Source organism: Aotus nancymaae, unplaced genomic scaffold (assembly GCF_030222135.1).
Source record: "Aotus nancymaae isolate 86718 unplaced genomic scaffold, 86718_ANA_hifiasm-v0.15.2.pri h1tg000059l, whole genome shotgun sequence".
NCBI classification, from domain to species: domain Eukaryota; kingdom Metazoa; phylum Chordata; class Mammalia; order Primates; family Aotidae; genus Aotus; species Aotus nancymaae.
This window is the reverse complement of record NW_026988473.1, coordinates 56886602-56905892: the sequence shown is the minus strand read 5'-3', so window position 1 is coordinate 56905892 and position 19291 is coordinate 56886602. Positions and strand designations below refer to the sequence as shown.

The window sequence follows — 19291 nt, the reverse complement described above, 5'->3', positions numbered from 1 at the left end:
TTTGCACCTATATTGAAAACAACTAATCATATATGTATGAATATTTTCTAGATTGTATTCAGTTCCATTGGTCTATATGTCTGTACTTATGCCAGTATCACAGTCTTAATGACATTATAAGTCTTGAAATCAGATAATATAATTCCTCCAACACTATTTTTGTTTTAGAATTATTTGGACTATTCTCATTGCCATCGGCTTCTACAAAAAAGACTGTGGGCATTTTGATTGGGATTGCATTGAATCCACAAATAATTTGAGGAGAATTGACTTCTTAACAATATTAAGTCTTTTAATTCCTGAACATGATGTGTCTTTCCATTTATTTAGGCACTCTTTATTTTCTTTTTTTTTTGGCTTCTTTTTTATCGCTACAAAATAATTGCACATATTTATAGGGTGCATGTGATATTTTGATACATGCATACAGTATATAATGATCAAATTAGAGTAATTAAGATATCTATCACCTCAGACATTTATAATTTCTTTGTATTTAGAACATTTCAAATTTTCTATTTTGAAATATATAATAAATTATTAATTATAGTCACCCTGCTAAACTATTAAACACTAGAACTTATTCCATCTGTCTGTTTGCTTCTTTCTATTCCCCAGTCTCTCTTCATCTCCTTCCCCCAATCCTTCCCAGCTTCTGATAACCATCATTCTACTCTTTACTTATCTTTTATTAACATTTTTTAGCTCCCACACATGTGTAAGAACATGTGATATTTGTCTTTCTGTGCCTGACTTAATTCACTTAGCATAATGACCTCCAGTTCCATTCATATTGTTGTAAATGACAGGATTACATTATTTTTTATGGATGAATAGTATTCCATTGTGTACATATATCACATTTACCTTATTCATTGTAGATACTTAGGTTGATTCTACATCGTGGCCACTGTGAATAGTGCTGTAATAAAGATGGGATGAAGGTATGATTTTGATATACTGATTTTCTTTCCTTTGGATACCCAAAAGAGGGATTGCTGGATCATATAGTAGTTCTATTTTCAGTCTTTTTAGAAACCTCCATGCTATTTTCCATAATGGCTATACTGATTTACATTCTCACCAACAGTTTATAAGAGTTCCCTTTTATTTGCATCTTCACTGGCACTTGTTATTTTTTGTCTTTTTGATAACAGCGATTCTTACCGGGGTCAGATGATATCCGATTTTGGTTTTGATATCAGGTTTTGATTTGCATTTTACTGATGATAAGTGATGTTGAGTATTTTTTCATATACCTATTGATTATTATGTCTTCTTTTGAGAAAAGTGGTTACAGATCCTGTGGGCACTTTTTAATAAGATTGCGTCATATTTTGCTATTGAGTTGTTTCAGTTCCATGTATATTCTGGATATTAGTCCCTTGTTGCATGAATAGTTTGCAAGTATTTTCTTACATTCTGTAGGGTTGTTAACTATGTTGATTGTTTCCTTTGCTGCATAGAGTTTTTAATTTAACATAATCGTATTTGTCTGTTTTTTGTTTCGTTGCCTGTGGCTTTAAAGTCTCAGCCATAAAATCTGCCTTGACCAATGTCCAGAAGCATTTCCCCTCTGTTTTTTTTTGTTGTTGTATTTTTGTTTTGTTTTGTTTTGTTTTTTGAGACAGGGTGTCACTGTTGCCCAGGCTGGAGTGCAGTGGCATGATCACAGCTCACTGTAGCCTTGGCCTCCCCAGGCTCAGGTGATCCCTTCACCTCTGTTGTTGTAATTTTAATGGAGATGCAGTTTCGCCATATTGCCCAGGCTGATCTCAAGCTCCTGGGCTCAAGCGATCCACCCACCTCAGCCTCCCAAAGTGTTAAGATTACAGGCATGAACCACTGTGCTCAGCCATAATATTGGGTCTTATGTTTTCAGTCTTTAATCATTTTGAGCTGATTTTTATCTATGGTGAGAGATAGAGAGGTCTAGTTTCATTCTTTGGCACGTGGATATTCAGTTTTCCCAGCAGCATTTTTTGAAGACAGGGTGTCCTTCACCCAGTGCAAGTTCTTGGCATCTTTGTGAAAAATTGGTTGGCTGTAAGTCCATTATTTCTGGGGCCTCTATTCTGTTCCATTGGTCTGTATGTCTGTATTTATGACACTACCATGCTGTTTTGGTTACTAAAGTCAAGTAGTATATTACTTCCAGCTTTATTATTTTTGCTCAGAATTGCTTTGGCTATTCATGGTCTTTTGTGGTTCCATATAAATTTTAGAATTTTTTTTTCTATTTCTGTAAAGAATGTAATCGATTTTGATAGCAATTGCACTGAACCTGTAGATGGCTTTGGGTAGTATGATCATTTTAGCAATATTAATTTTTCTGATTTATGAGCATGTATTCATTTGTTTGTGTTCTCTTTAATTTCTTTCATCAGTGTTTTGTAGTTTTCCTTGTAGAGATCTTTCACCTCCTTGGTTAAATTTATTCCTGGGATTTTTTTTTTTTTTTTTTTGCTTGTTTTGTTTTTGGTAGCTATTGTAAATAGGATTACTTTCTTGATTTCTTTTTTTTTTGGAGACAGAGTTTTGCTCTTGTTGCCCAGGCTGGAGTGCAGTGGCACAATCTCTGCTCACTGCAATCTCCGCCTCTGGGTTCAAGCGATTCTCCTGCCTCAGTCTCCTGAGTAGCTGGGATTACAGGCATGAGCCACCACGCCCTGCCCATTATGTCTTGATATATCTTTTCTGCCCTCTTCTGTGATTCCAATTACACAAATATTAAATCGCTTGATACTATCCTACATGTCATGTGCAAAGCTCATTCCACTCATTTTTATTCAGCCTTATTTTTTATCTCAGTCTCAGTTTGATGAATTATTATTAGTGTCTATAAAACTTATGGGTATTTTCTCTATAGTGTATAAACTATACTGTTAAAGCCATCTTGTGAATTTTTATTTCAAATGTTATATTTTTAGCTCTATAATTTCTATTTGGTTCTTCTTTATCTTCTAGTTCATTCCTGTCTTCATGTTTTCCTTTAAACCTCTAAGAATATTTATAATAGCAAAAAATTTAAAGTTCTTGTCTACTCATTCCATCATCTCTCATTTCACTCTTCTGTTGACCGATTTTTCTGTTGGCTCTTGTTTTTCTGCTTTTCAAATACCTACTAAGGTTTTACTGAATCTAGAGATAGTGACTGTTTGGTTATTAACTTTCTAGACTCTATTTTCTTCTTATAAAGACTGTTGAGTTTTGTTTTGGCTACCAGGTCAGTTACTTGCAGATCAGTTTGGTCATTTTGAATCTTGTTTTTAAACTTTGTTTGAGTTGGTCTAGAGATAAATTTAGAGATAAATTAGCCCTGTACTAATGCCATAGGTATCCACCAACTTCTCTCAACTCTGACTATATAGAGTTGTAATATCTTTTTTTTTTTTTTTTAAGGAATCTCACTCTGTCTTGCAGGATTGAGTACAGTGGCAATTATCTCAGTTCACTGCAACCTCCATCTCCTGGGTTCAAGCAATTCTCCTGCCTCAGCCTCCCAAGTAGCTGGGATTACAGGTGCCTGTCACCACACCCAGCTAATTTTTTTAAAATATATTTTTAGTAGAGATGGGTTTCACCATGTTGGCCAGGCTGGTCTTGAACTCCTGACCTCAGCTGATCTGCCCGCCTTGGTTTCCCAAAGTGTTAGGATTACAGGTGTGAGCCACCACAGAGTTGTAATATCTTCTAACCCTGTACAAGCTCTAAGAATCTTTCAGTTCATAGCTCTACCGTAGATGTTCTTTTCTTGGTGGTTATTATTTGCCTCTCCTCCTGGAGTTTCACCTGACGTCATTTCAACTTATTATACATTTTTATCCATTTAGTGTATTATCAATTTCAGTGGTCATTTTAAGTCCCATATAATCTGAATTCCGCCCCATATTATCTAAAACTGGGAGTCCATTCAGCTGACTTCTGTGTACTTTTGACACTACCCCCATTAGTCCTTGAACACTTTCTTTCTGGCATAAGTTATCACAAGTTCACCTTGTGTTTTTCCTGCCCAGACTTAGAATTAGCTGTTTCTCCAAGAAGCTCCGATTCTGTTAATAGAAAATGGTACTTAGACACTAAAGCCTGGGCTGTGAAGGTGCTTATTGTTCTAAGTATCACTTTTTTTAAAAATCTTTCTTTGTTGTTAGAGCTAGAGACAACTTTTTTAAAATCATGAGTCCGTGTTGATATTTCCAATTAAAATGGACAATTAGAGGGATTTTATTTATTTTTAGAGACAGGGTCTCAATATATTTCCCAGGCTGGAATGCAGTGGCTATTCAAAGGCACAATCATAGTGTACCACAGCCTTGAACTCCTAGACTCAAACAATCCTCCTGCCTCAGCCTCCAAAGTAGTCATGACTACAGGTGCATGCCATTATGCCCAGCTAGAGGGATTTTATTAAACCTCTTTGATTTTACATATATTTATGTCTTTTTTTCTTCTTACACTAAAAAGTTTTATTCCTAATCATATTTTCATAAAATGTTATTTGCTTTTTATATCTTTTAAATTTTTTATTTATTTATTTATTTTGAGACAGGATCTCACTCTGTCACCCAGGCTGGAGTGCAGTGGTGCTCATTGCAGCCTCCATCTCCCAGGCTCAAGCGATCCTCCCACCTCCATTCCCAAATAGCTGGGACTACAGGCATGTGCCATCACACCCAGCTCATTTTTGCATTTTTTGTAGAGACAGGCTTTCCCCATGTTTCCCAGGCTAGTTTTGATCTCCTGAGCTCTTGAGTTCCCAGGCTAGTCTTGAGTCTGCCTGCCTCAGCCTCCAAAGTGTTGAGATTATAGACCTGAGCCACCATGCCCATCTTGCTTTGTATGTTATAGAATAATAACTGCAGTATATATTAAGCACTTTCAGAACTGCAACATGAATATTGCTATTAATAGTAAACTATTGAGTGAAAGTTTAGACTTCTTTATAATTCTCTTTGAATATAGAATAAACATATCTCTAAAAGATTTTCTGCTTCTTGTAATGGGGTACTAGCTTATATAAGACTAATTATTTTAGATGACAATATGGGGTATAAATATTAAAACAAAAAGTATTTAATAGAACTGGAAAATGACCTAAAGCACGTAAAACCTGGAGAAGAATTTCTCCTCGAAAGAATGGGACTATACTTGGTGACATTTCCATTATATAGTTCTGCATCTGCGAGGAGCAGCACAACCAGAATTTAAGCAGAACCTCTGTCTTACTGGCCTGAAGGTGGATGTCATTTGGAAAGCCTTTCCAAATCCTTGGCTGATACCTGAGTACATAGGTGGAACAGAGACTCCAAGCAGTTTGGCAGGAAACAATAACTGAGAGGCAGAAAATCCAGGAGAAATTTTAGCTGTTGCTTATCACAGGAGAACAAACACTAACCATTAAAAAACTGAAGTGGCAAAACCCCATCTCTACAAAAAATACAAAAATTAGCTGGGCATGGTGGTGCATGCCTGTAGTCCCCGCTACTGAGGAGGCTAAGCTGAGGTGGGAGGATGAGCCCAGGAGGTTGAGGCTGCACTGAACCGTGATTGTACCACTGCACTGCAGCCTGAACAACAAAGTGAGACCCTGTCTCAAAAAAAAAAAAAAAAAAAAAAACCCTGAAGTGATTATATTAATGTTAGACAAAATATGTTTTAGAACAAGGAATATTAAGAAGGATAATTCATAATGATTTTTAAAGGTATTTCATCAAGAATATATTACAGTCCTGGATGTATATGTAATAATAATGCTACACAATATATGAAGCAAAAACTGGCAGACTGAAAGAAGAAATAGACAAATCTACAATTGTAGTTGGAGACTTCAGTGTCCCTCTTTTAGTAATAGAACAAGAAGATAGAAAATCAATAAGGACATAGAAGATGAACAATATCATTAATGAACTTTACCTGATTGGCATTCATAGAACACTCCACAGCATATGAGTAGAATATGTGTTCTTTTAAAGTACACATAGAACATTTGACAAGATCATAAACTGGACCATAAACCTGTTTCAATAAGTTTAAAAGGATTGATATTATACATAGTAAGTTCTCTGATTAATTAGACTTAAATTAAAAATCCGTAACAGAACAGTGGCTAGAAAATGCCCAAATACTTGGAGATTACATCATTCAAACACAGTAATCTGTTGCTGCCTTTGAAAACCACCCCAAACTTTATGGCAAAAACAACCATGGTATATTATCTGTTACCATTCTGGGTGCTGACTGTGCATTTTTTTTATTCTTTTATTTTCTTTTGAGACCATCTCACTCTGTCTCACAGGCCAGACTGCAGCCTTAGCCTCCTGGGCTCAAGCAGTCCTCCAATCTCAGCCTCCCGAGTAGCTGAGACTACAGGCATGTACCACCAAACCCAGCTAATATTTTATTTTTTATAGAGGCAGGGTCTTGCTATTTTGCCCAGGCTGGTCTCAAACCTCAAATTCCTGGACTCAGCAATCCTCCCACCTTGGCCTCCCAAAGTGCAGAGATCACAGATGTGAGCCACCGTACCATGCCATCTGGTCATTTCTTTTGCTGATTTTGCCTGAGATTACTCAAGAAATTACATTCAGCTAGATGATTGGCCAGAAGGCTGGGCTCAGCTGAGATGGTTGGGCCTTTTCCCCATGTGGTCTTTCGTCAACATGTAGGTTAAACTGGACTTCCTCAGCATGATGACAGCATATTTCAAGAAGTCCAGTCCACCTACTGAGGGTCCTCTGCTTTCATTAAATTGGCAAATGCTCCACTAGCAAATCACATGGACAAGCCCAGAATCATGGTGGGAGTGGACTACATAGATACTAGGAAGCATGATTCTTTGGGAACCTTTAATATAACAACTTACCACAGTTGGTGTGACCTTGATTAAATAATTTTTCTTATCTGTAAAATGGAGTTTTGGGGCTAGGCAGGGTGGCTCACACCTCTGATTCCAGCATTTTGGGAGGCCAGGGCAGGAGTATCATTTGAGGCCAGGAGTTTGATACCAACCTGGGCAAATTTTCTCTACAGAAAATTTTAACATTAGCTAGGTGTGGTGGCATGTGCCTCTGGTCCCAACTACTCAGGAGAAATTCTAGGTTACAGTGAGCTATTATTGCACCATTGCACACCAGCCTGAACAGCAGAGCGAGACCCTGTCAAATAAATGATAGTTAGCTAGACAGAGTTTATAATATTGACCCCTAGAATTGCTTTCTAGATTAAACGAAATACAAGATGATACAGTTCCTAGTACATATGATAAAAGCTGTTTGGAGCTTTTTTTTTTTTTTAAGGTACCAAAGATGGAGTAGTACCTTTTATCTACCAAGTACTATTATCTACCATTATTGATGCTATTCTACAAGTAAAGCACTGTCCTAAATAGTAGTATAATACACACAGTTCTAGTCCTTAGGGAAGAGATATGTTGAAGGCAAATGAATTAAGTCTAAATCAGATTTACAGACTTTAAAACTATCAAAAAATTTCATAAATTCAACTATAGCTTTACACTTACATATGCTTATGTTGAATTTTGTGTTAAAATCTAGGTAATTGTGTTTATAAACCAAGATTATGTATCCTAAAAGATCTGGGTTTTTAAAATATTATTTTTAAAAGGTCTGCCTCTTTAAAGGTTCCAAAAATGATTTGGTCAAGTAGTATCTGGAATGCCATCAAGTTTACAGAGAGCTATGTTCTGAAAATTTTTAATCAGTTGGCAAATCATGAAAATTCATTTGAAAACACTAGAAAGTTCTGCTTTTAGACAATTTTTAACTTATAAGCAACTGAAATCCTAAAGGGAAGTTAGCAGTGTTTAATTCTGGAACCGCAGTCTAAATCTGAGTTGGCAAATACCGTGTTTATCGGTTGTTTGGTAAAATACTGACAAAATAAATCTTATAAAAACTAGATCTTGAATAGCTACTTTAAAAAGTAGAATGTTAGGAGGCTGAGGCAGGAGAATTGCCTGAACCCAGGAGGCGGAGATTGCGGTGAGCCGAGATCGCGCCATTGCGCTCCAGCCTGGGTATCAAGAGCGAAACTCCGTCTCAAAAAAAAAAAAAAAAAAGTAGAATGCACTGAATACTTCTCTCTTTTCTGCTTCAGCAATGAAATGACTTGCATATGTGATTTCTTTTTTTTTTTTTTTTTTTTTTGAGACAGAGTTTCGCTCTTGTTACCCAGGCTGGAGTGCAATGGCGCAATCTTGGCTCACCGCAACCTCTGCCTCCTGGGTTCAGGCAGTTCTCCTGCCTCAACCTCCTGAGTAGCTGGGATTACAGGCACGCGCCACCATGCCCGGCTAATTTTTTTTTTGTATTTTTAGTAGAGACGGGGTTTCACCATGTTGACCAGGATGGTCTCGATCTCTTGACTTCGTGATCCACCCGCCTCGGCCTCCCAAAGTGCTGAGATTACAGGTGTGAGCCACCGCACCTGGCCCGCATATGTGATTTCTAAGAAAGAATTTGTTTACTCTTTTAAAAAACAAATAAATTTCATTTTTTAAAAATGAATACTAGAGGTCAGTCACAGTGGCTCACACCTGTAATCTTAGCATTTGGGAGGCTGAGACAGGAGAACCACTTGAAGCCAGAAGTTAAAGACCAGCCTGGGGAACATAGTGAGATGGCTGTCTCTACAAAAAATTTTTTAAATTAGCCAGGCATGGTGGCATACACTTGTAGTCCTAGCTACTGGGAAGGTTGCAGTGGGAGGATCACTTGAGCCCAGCAGTTAGAGGCTGCAGTGAGATATCATCATACTACTGTATTCCAGCCTGGGCAACAGTTAGACCCTGTCTCTTAAAAAAAACAAAAGCATACTAGAATGGTGCTAGGACAAGTGAATATCCATATTCAAAAGAATGAAGTTTAACCCTGTTAAAAGATAAACTTAGGCACTTTAAATTTTTCTTATTTGAGAAAATAGTGATAATTAATTGGGCAGCACCAGATCATACGCAGTTCAGGGATCCACCAATGGAATGCCAGAGGAATGCTTTTATAAAAGGGTGAACTCAGAAGCAAACAAAGCAAATATTTGATTGGTTAAAGTGGCACAGTAGTAACCTTTTTTGGATCATTCCAGTGGAAAGTTTCTAATTAGAAGGTAGTTGGCAGTTTTTGATTGATCAAGCTTCAGTTTTGTTTTACCATTTATACTGAGTTGAGTTTTGGTTTGCTTATATAGGAACCCAGAATGTTGGAGCTGCCTCAGTTTAATGACCTTCCAGTTAATTATCTTAACAACCCCACTTTACATCATATACACAAATTAACTCAAAATGAACACCTAAATGTAACAGCTAAAGCTAATAAACTTACAAAAAAAGCATAGGGGTAAATCTTTGTGGCCTTGGATTAGTTAACACCAAAGTCTAAGCAGCAAAAGAAAGACTAGATAAATCAGACATCATCAAAATTTAAAACTTTCATGTTTCGAAGGACACTACCAAGAAAATGAAAGACAGGCCACAGAATAGGGGAAAATATTTGCACATCATGTATCTGCTAAGAGACTTCCTTCTAGAATACATTTAAACTCTTACTAATAAAAAGGAAAAGAAATTACTCAGCTTAAAGATGGGAAAAGGATCCAAATAGACATTTCTCCAAAGAACATGTATGAATGACCAATAAATAAGCACATGAAATTATTCTTTTTTTTTTGGAGGCAGAGTCTGACTCTATCACCCTGGCTGGAGTGCAATGGCGCGATGTCAGCTCACTGCAACATCCACCTCCAAGGTTCAAGCGATTCTCTTGCCTCAGCCTCCCAAGTAGCTGGGATTACAAGCACCACCCCCAGCTAGTTTTTTATATTTTTAGTAGAGACAGGGTTTCACTATGTAGACCAGGCTAGTCTCGATCTCCTGACCTCGTGATCCGCCTGCCCTGGCCTCCCAAAGTGGGATTACAGACGTGAAACACCGTGCCCAGCTTTAAGATTCTTAACATTAATAGTTATCAGGAAAATGCAAACAACAAAGATACCACTTTACACCCACTAGAATGGCTAGAATCAAAAGGAAGACAGTAACAAGTGTTTGCCAGGATGTGGAGAAACCCTCACACCCTACTGGTGAAACCAAATGATGTGGCCACATTGAAAAACAGTCTAGTATTTCCCCAGATGGTTAAACTTAGCATTACTCCATGATCCAGCAATGCTAGTCCTATGTATATACCCAAGAGAGATGAAAACATGTCCACACTAAAATCTGTATTATTCATAATAGCCAAGAAATAGAAACAACCTAAATGACTACCAACTGAGAAGTGGATAAACATTATAATGTTGTATATCCACACAATAGAATGTTATTTGGCCATTAAAATGAATGAAATGCTATACATGTTACAACATAGATGAATCTTCAAAATATTATACAAAGTGAAAGAAGCTATTCATAAAAGACCATGTATTATATTATTTCGTGTATGTTAAATGTCTGTAATAGGCAAATCTATAGACACAAAGTAGAATAGTGGTTGTCAGGGCTGTAAAGAATAGGGGGTTGGGGAGCAATAGGTAAATGGTATGTGTTTCTTTTGAATGTGATCAAATATTCTAAAATTGACTATGGTGATGGTTGCATGTACTATGAATATGCTATAAGCGTTTGAATTGCAAACTTGAAATGAGTGAATTGTATGGTCTTAAAAAAAAAAAGTTGTATACCAAAAGATCTTTGTCATCTGAGCTATATGTCAATAAAGTTTTACCAAAAAAAGAAATTATGAAAAGAAGAAGCAGATTTTTGTAAGAGTATTTACCAAATTGAATGCCTCTAAGCCAGAAATTTCAGTTACCTTATATAAAGATTTATATGGTACCCCAAACCATTGAATTGTGCACTTTAAATGATTCAGATAGCAAATTTTAGATAATGAGTTTTACCTCGATTTTTAAAAAAATCTATTTGCTTAAAAACATTAAGATAAAAAAAATTAATTCAGCAAAGAAAGCCCAGTGAAACAAGTCAGAACACAAATTGTTTTTGATATCAACTCCCCAAGCAGAGAATTCAGAGGGAAATCAAAATTGTATACCTACTGGGCACAGCTGTTCATACCTGTAATCTCAACACTTTTGCAGGCCAAGGCAGTAGGATTTCTTTTAGCTCAGGAGTTTGAAACAGCCTAGGCAAAAGAGCGACCACTCTAGCTCTTAAAAGAAAAAAAAAAGGTTATATACCAAAAAGTATCACTGGAGTACAGTGGCTATCTATTCACAGGCATGATCATAGCTCACTGCAGCCTCAAACTCCTAGGCTCAAGCGAGCCTCCTTCCTCAGCCTCCTGAGTAGCTTGGACTACAGTTACAAGCCACTGCACCAACTCCAACTTGTTTTTCCAGGAGCCCCACAGAAAGCCACCAACTGAGAGTCCTCAAAATTAACTTAGTGGAACCTTAAATGTTAAGGAAGAGATCAGCACTTGCATATGTGAAACAATGAGGTTGAATGTATTACTAAGCAAAAGAGAATGACACAAAACACATTCTGTCTAAACAAAGCAAGTGTTGTTATATAGGGTTTTGAGAAGCTTGGATGTCTGGGATTGACAGATTTCCAAAACTAGGAACGTTTAAGGGATTGGCTCACTGTTAGCCTTGGTGTTTAGAGTTTGGAGAACTAGCGGAAGCAGAAGCTGTCACAGATTGGCCGACTTTCAGAGGCATGGCTGTTGCAGCAAAGCAGCAGTTACTGTCTGATCAGGAGGGGTTTAAAACTGGTTCTGTGGTTACTCGTTTATGGTTTATGGAACAAGGGCTAAAGAATAAACAGTTATTCCCTTGCTTGAATTTGGAGAATAGGAACTTTTTATTCTCAATCTCTACTAGTTCTGCCAGCTACATCATAAATTTAGTTTAAAAGCAAAGATACTACTCTTAGTCAACAAACAAGTTAATAAAGGCAGCCAGGTCAAGGGGGAATTCTTTAAGCTTGTGCTGAAGAATGTTAGAATTATTAGAGAGAAGTCCTTTAATATTAAAAAGTATTATTATTAAAGAGACACAGTATTATTATTTAAAGTAGTATTATTATGAAAGAGACTCAGTATCGTTGAATGGCAGTCTTTCAAGATTAATTTCATCTGAATTGGTAGAGCCTGTTCAATCTTTTCTTGGAAAAATAGAAGTACTGTTACATAGAATATTCATTCAAAAAAGGTTATTGAATACAAAGTTAGCTGAGTGTGGTGGCACATGCCTGAAATCCCAGCTATTCAGGAGGCTGAGGCAGGAGAATCGCTTGAACCCGGGAGGTGGAGGTTTCAGTGAGTGGAGATTGCACCATTGGACTCCAGCCTGGGCAACAAGAGCGAAACTCCATCTCAAAAAAAGAAAAAAAAAAGATTACTCAACACATAACAGGAGAATAATGCTGAATGTTAGTGCTCGAGTCTTAAAGGAGCCCCCAATTATATCAAACAGGCATACTTAGTTAAATAGCTAACTATAATTTAGTGCCTGTCACATTGTAATTAGATCTATATAGAGGGCTACAGGAACAGAGAAAAAGGAGTTATTAACCGCTCTTTTGCCTACGGAAGGTGAAGAAATACTTAGAAAAATCTTTGTGGACAGGTTTATATTTTGAATGGACTGTTGATACATAAACACTCACCAGGCATCAAAAAACGATGAGAAGGCATTTACAGAGGGACGGGCATCCAGGCAGGCTTGTGAGCACGTGATGGATCGGAGGAACAGCAAGTGGGACAGTGGGGTGGGAGCATAGGGGCTGTGGAAAGAAGTAGTAGAAGGAAATAACTCAGCCAAATTGTGAAAGATATTTTTCGTTCCTGGTTAAGAATTAGTTAATTCTTTAGACAGAAGTCATGGAAGTTTTTAAACAGGGAAGCAACATGATGAGGTCGTTCACAGACTATAAAAGATGGATTACAGAAGAGAAGACAAAGTCCAGGAGATGGTTTAGAAGGCTACTGAAAATGCTGGATTTCAGGATGTTCTGAGGCAGAGTCTTAGGAACAGGAAAAGGAAACAGAGCTTATCATTCTTGGTCTCTTCCTATTCACAAGTTATATTTGATTTATCATCATTACTGTGCCCTTGTCAAAATGCAAGTATGTGCTCGCTTCAGGAGCACATATATTAAAACTGGAATGATACAGAGAAGATTAGCATGGCCCCTGTGCAAGGATGACACACAAATTCATGAAGCAGTCCATATTTAAGGCAAGTATGCCATCGTTAGGAGGCCCTGATTCATTTCTTTTGTTCATGTTCTCTGTCTCTCTGCCTCTCTCTCTGTCTCTTTTCCTCCTTCTACCCCCTACCCTCCCTCTCCCTTCTTCACTATCTCCCCTCTCTTCCCTTCTCCTCCTTCTCTTGCCCTGATCCAAGTGAAAAATTAGTGTCTGTGCCCAGGAAGAATTGCTAGTGAATATCAAGATTGTTCTAATTAATAGATTAGGAAGAACTTAATTAATTTGAAGGGAAAAAGCTTTGATTTCCTTTTTTTGATAGGGATATAAACAAGAAGTTTATAATAAATGGTAACTAGGCTGGGTGTGGTGGCTCACACCTGTAATCCCAGCACTTTGGAAGGCTGAGGCTGGTGGATCACCTGAGGTCAGGAGTTCAATACCAGCCTGACCAATTTGGCAAAACCCCGTCTCTACTAAAAATACAAAAAGTAGCCAGGCGTGGTGGTGTGTGCCTGTAATCCCAGCTACTAGGGAGGCTGAGGCAGGAGACTTGCTTGAACCCGGGAGGTGGAGGTTGTGGTGAGCCAAGATTGCACTACTGCACTCCAGCCTGGGTGACAGAGTGAGACTCCATCTCAAAAAAATAAAAAACAAAACAAATAAATGGTAACTTAAAAAGTAAAAGCTAAGTTGCATTGCCACAGTAAATACAGTTGTGCAAAAATATGTCTTCATGTGAACAAAGCCTTGAGAATATTTGCCATGCAAGACTGATAGGATCATGTATGATTCTTTTCCTGTTAAGTAATTTCCTTTCATGACAGTTTCATGACAGTTTTTTTTTTTGCTCTGTCACCCCAGGCTAGAGTGCAGTGGTGCGATCTCGGCTCACTGCAACTTCCCCCTCCTAGGTTCAAGTGATCCTCCCTCCTTAGCCTCCTGAGTATCTGGGACTACAGGCCCATGACGCCATGCCTACCTAATTTTTTTTTCTTTTCTTCAACTTTTATTTTAAGTTCTGGGATACATGTGCAAGTTTGTTATTAGGGTGATGCAAAAATAATCATGGAACATTTGCCATGGTGGTTTGCTGCACAGATCAACCCATCACCTACGTATTAAGCCAAGCATCCATTAGCTATTCTTCTTGATGCTCTCCCTTCCCACCCATCACCCCGTAACAGGCCCCAGTGTGTGTTATTCTCCCCCACCCATGTGTCCATATGTTCTCATTGTCCAGCTCCCACTTAGAAGAGAACATGTGATGTTTGGTTTTCTCTTCCTGCCTTAGTTTGCTGAGGATAACGGCTTGCAGCTCCATCCATGTCCCTGCAAAGGACATGATCTCTGTCCTTTTATGGCTGCATAGTATTCCATGGTGTATATGTACCACATTCTCTTTATCCAGTCTATCATTGATGGGCATTTGGGTTGATTCCCTGTCTTTGCTATTGTGAATAATAAAAAGCCTTGATTTCTGACCATTTTCTTGGTTCTCTAGATAATTAAATTGAAAGCTGAAGCCCGGCTGGACCTGCTAAAGCAGATCGGTGTTTCTGTGGACACATGGCTAAAGAGTGCCATGAACCAAGTAATGGAAGAACTGGAAAATGAGCGATGGGCCCGCCCTCCTGCAGTGACCAGTAATGGCACTTTACACTCGGTACAATTTCTTTTCTTGGATATAAGTTGATTTTCATTGAAGGATGCTTTGACTCTGTAGCCAAACTTAATAGCCAAAAGTTTTTTAAAAGATAATAGTTTGCTAGTGGTTTAGGTTTTATTCTTCAGCCTACCACTAATTGATTTAAAATTATTGCAGGAAAAGAAAGAGAGGAAAAAGTGGGTGTATTTTTTTAATGTGTGATGAAGAATATATTATCACTGTTTGGGTTATCAATGTCTATATACCAAACTCATTATCCTATTCATAAAATAAATATGCTTGTGTCTGTAAGTAATAGAATAGAAAACAATCTAGTGTCTCTGAAGTTCTTGGAGGTCTTCTTTAGTGAAAAATGAAAATAAACATCCAGAGATTTGTACAAAATCTTAAAGAAGTGAAAGGAATGCTCTTCTTAGTGTGTGGGCTTAGTCTGAAGGTGACTTCAAATCTTGAAAGCTATTAAGCTTTCATATTCTCCTCACATAGAGTTTAGGTGAGTTTTACAGACAAGGCCAGGTCACAGCTTAAGTTTCTTACTTCAAGTCCAGGGCTTTTTCCACTCTGATGTCATCTGGTTCAACCTTAGTTTTTCATGTTGGATATCTAAGTACCAGAAAAGTTCGATGATTTGTCTGATATTACATAGGTGGATGTGTGATGCCTCGCTAGTCAGGCTAATGTAATTCCTACTGTCACCTCCCCACCCATTACTCTCTGTCATCCTGTTTATTTCCTTAATAGTATTTATTACAGTTTGAACTTACCTTCTTTATTTGTTTTCTTTTATTTATTGTCTGTCTTCCTCTCTAGAATGTAATTGCCATATCTTTCTGGTTCCCTGCTCTGCACAGCAAAGTGCCTGGCACATAATAGGTTCTTAAATATTTTTTGAAGGAAGGAGTGAATGGTGGATGGATGGGCGAGTAGGTAGATGGAATAGTGGCAAACTAAAAGCTAGAACTCTAACCTCCCAACTTCCCACTGTCTTCATAGTGCCTCTTTAAAATGCTTGTGCTCTTCAGATACCAGGCAGTCTTGCTAGAGAAACTGGCCAAAGTTTTAAAACATTCCTGGAAGTTTTGTCAGTTTTTTCACATAGCATTCTGATTTTCTAATGAGAATATACTTGCACATTTAAAAAGGATTGTGTGTGGGTGTACATTTTAAGGAAAAACAATCTGTTGAAGCTTTATTTTTATTTCACTATTAATATTCATCTAGCTGGAGGGAAAAAGAAAGATCACCCACTTGACTTTGGAATTACAAGTGCTTCCCTATTTGTTATTAGAACAGAGTTGCCCTGGCCAGGCATGGTGGCTCATGCCTATAATCCTAGCACTTTGGGAGGCCAAGGCAGGCAGATCATCTGAGGTCAGGAGTTTGAGACCAGCCTGGCCAACATAATGAAACCCCGTATCTACTAAAAATACAAAAATCAGCTGGTTGTGGTGGCAGGCACATGTAATCCCAGCTACTCGGGAGGCTGAGACAGAATTGCTTGAACCCGGGAGACGGAGGTCACAGGGAGCTAAGATCACACCATTGCACTCCAGCCTTGGTGACAAGAGTGAAACTCCAGCTCAAAAAAATAGAGTTGCTCCGTCTCATGGAATATCTCCTACTATTGCACCTTCATAATGCCAGTCTACTTCAGATTGTTGTAGAGTTTTTGATGACAGCAAATTCCAGGCCCACTTGTATGGAGGATATGTCATTTGAGATGGTCCTTGAAGAATTTTAACAGGAGATAAAGAAGAAGGGTTGTTCTCAGTGTGAAAGGAATGAAGGAGCTGTGCCTAGTACAGTAGTAGTAAGCATTCAACAAATGAGTATTTTTGAGACTGTCCAGAGACATCACTCATCTAGAAACGTGTTATAGCCTCTGTGAAGAAAGCATTTTGCAATCCCATCCCACGTTTTTCTTCCCCCTAGTCAATCTTATGGAGCCTGCATCTTGCAACTGAGAGATGACATTTTGTGGAAGATCTACTAATAATATAAATAAAGGAGAGATGTAGGCACAAAATAGCTTAATGAGGACCCATATTTATTTAATCCGCTTTTAAATAATAGCACTGAAATTATTTAGAGGGGGTTGTATCTCTTCATACTGACAGCTGGCTGGCTGAGGAACATGAAGCAGAAATACACATTCTAGAGGCCAAATTATTTCTTCCATTACAGGTGCCAACAAAAGCATTCGTCATCTGGAAAACATGATTAATACTACCGTTAGACATTAATAGTGCAACTGAAAAGTGCCCTGTGGAAGATAAATGTTTTAAAAAGACACATTATAGAATAAGGAAGAAACTATACTTACTTGGGTACTAACTCTGCCTTCTGTATCATGCTATGGTATAGAATGTAAGACTGGAAGAAAGGAATCCCAGAGTATAGCAACATTGTTTTTAAAGGAGAACAGTCCACTGACACAGTTAACTCAATTGCAGTTGGCTGGAGCCTGCATGCAACTTCCCCTGTTAGATTGCTGCCAGCCACCCTATCAGCCTGTGTCACTTGCCCTCCCTTGTCTTATTGTCCTGCTTCTCTTACTCAAAAGCCATACCAAAATGACAACCTGACTTTTGAAATTATATTAATTTTACAATAGAAAAAGTTATATAAGTAGATTACAGAAAAAATTTGGAAAATACAATACAGAAGAAAATGATTAGTAGATCCGTCCTTATAATAGCACAACTAGCAATTTGGTGTCTTTCCTTATTCTTTTATTTTTTAATTGACATAAAACTGTGTATATTTATGGTGGACAACATAATGTGCATTGTTTGTTTGTTTGTTTGGAGACAAGGTCTCGCTCTATCGCCCAGGCTAGAGTGCAGTGGCACTGTCAGTGGCTCACTGCAGCCTCAACCTTTCGGGCTTAATGGATCCTCCTGCCTCAGCCTCCTGAGTACCTGGGACTACAGGCACATGCCCCCATCCCCAGCTAATTTTTGTATTTTTTTTACCATGTTGCCTAGGCTAGTCTCAAACACCTAGGCTCAAGCGATCTGCCAACATTGGCCTCCCAAAGTGCTGGGATTACAGGCATGAGCCACCATACCTAGCCCATATTTTTATTCTTTCTACTCTTTTATTTGTGAGCCACTATGCCCAGCCTGTTATTTTATTTCTTACATTTTCAAACTCTAGCTGACTGTGTTAACATCACTTCCCTGGTTTCAGCTACTTTCCCCAACCAATGTGCAAAAGCAAACTGCCAGTCTGCTCTGTTGTACAGCCTCCCTAAGAGTATGAACATCTGCAGAGTTGCATATAAATTCTCACTCTACTCATTGTGAAGACCATGCTGAATAATGATGTTGGAAACAAGGGTAATAAGATAAGGAGTTCATGAAACTGCTATGATCATATGCTTTGGCTGGGTCATACAATAGGTATATATTAAACATTTTAAGAAACTGACGAACTGTTTTCCAAAGTGGTTATACCATTTTACAGTCCTATAAATAGGGTACTAGTGTTTCAGTTGTTCCACAATGTTGACAACACTTAGTATAGTCAGTCTTTTTAACGTTAGACATTCTAATAAGTGTGATGTTGTAAATCATTGTCATTTTAATTTCCATTTCCCTAATAATATTGAGCATCTTTTCATGTGTTTGTTTGCATCTTTATATTTTCTTTGGTGAAGTGTCTGTTCAAATCTTTGTTTAGTTTTTATTGGGTTTGTTTTCTATTTATTGCATTTTAAGAGTTTATATTCTGAATACAAATCCTTTATCAGATAATTGATTTATGTAATTTTCTCCTAGGCTGTGGCTTATTTTTTCATTTCCTTAACAATGTCTTTCAAAGAACACAAATTTTTAATTTTAATGAAATCCAACTTACCAATTTTTCTTCTGTGGATCTTATTTTTGGTGTGGTAGCTAAGAAATCTTTGCCTAAAACCAAGATCATAAAGATTTTCTCCTAGGTTTTCTTCTGGAAGTTGTATAGTTTTAGGTTTTGCATTTAAATCTATAATTCAGCATGAGCTCATCTTTTAGTATGGTAAACAGAGTAAGTCAGAGTTCTTTGTTTTTAACTGTCCCTTTTTTGAACTTTTTTTTTTTTAACTGTCCTTTCTCCACTGAATGGCCTTTGCATTGTTGTCAGAAATCAGTTAACCAGTCCTGGGACAGTGGCTTATCTTTGTAATCCCAACACATTGGGACCTGAGTGGGAGGATTACTACAGGCCAGGAGTTTGAGACCAGCCTGAGCAACATAGTAGACCCTGTCTCTTAAAAAAAAAAAAAAAATTTCAACTAGCCAGGCATTGTGGTATGTTCATGTGGTCTTAGTTACTCAGGAGGTTAAGGCAGGAAGATATCTTGAACCCAGAAGGTCAAGGTTACAGTGAACTATGATTGTGTCATTTTACTCCAACCTGGGAAACAGAGCAAGACTTTGTCTCTTAAAAAAAA

At 37.8% G+C, this 19291-nt stretch overlaps 1 protein-coding gene and 1 non-coding gene across 8 annotated transcripts in view; both read left to right on the top strand.

Moving 5' to 3' along the window:
- The window catches only part of FCHSD2 (FCH and double SH3 domains 2), a 298118-nt gene that overhangs the window by 251598 nt on the left and 27229 nt on the right, over positions 1–19291 (top strand). For all 7 annotated transcript variants that reach the window (XM_012456918.2, XM_012456915.2, XM_012456914.2 and 4 more), the window contains one exon: positions 14689–14850. In XM_012456918.2, the coding sequence (XP_012312341.1) occupies positions 14689–14850 (162 nt within the window). The remainder of the gene's footprint in view (positions 1–14688; positions 14851–19291) is intronic.
- LOC135270257 (U6 spliceosomal RNA) lies at positions 13108–13214 on the top strand. The gene has a single exon (XR_010338424.1). It is a non-coding gene; the product is annotated as a U6 spliceosomal RNA (small nuclear RNA).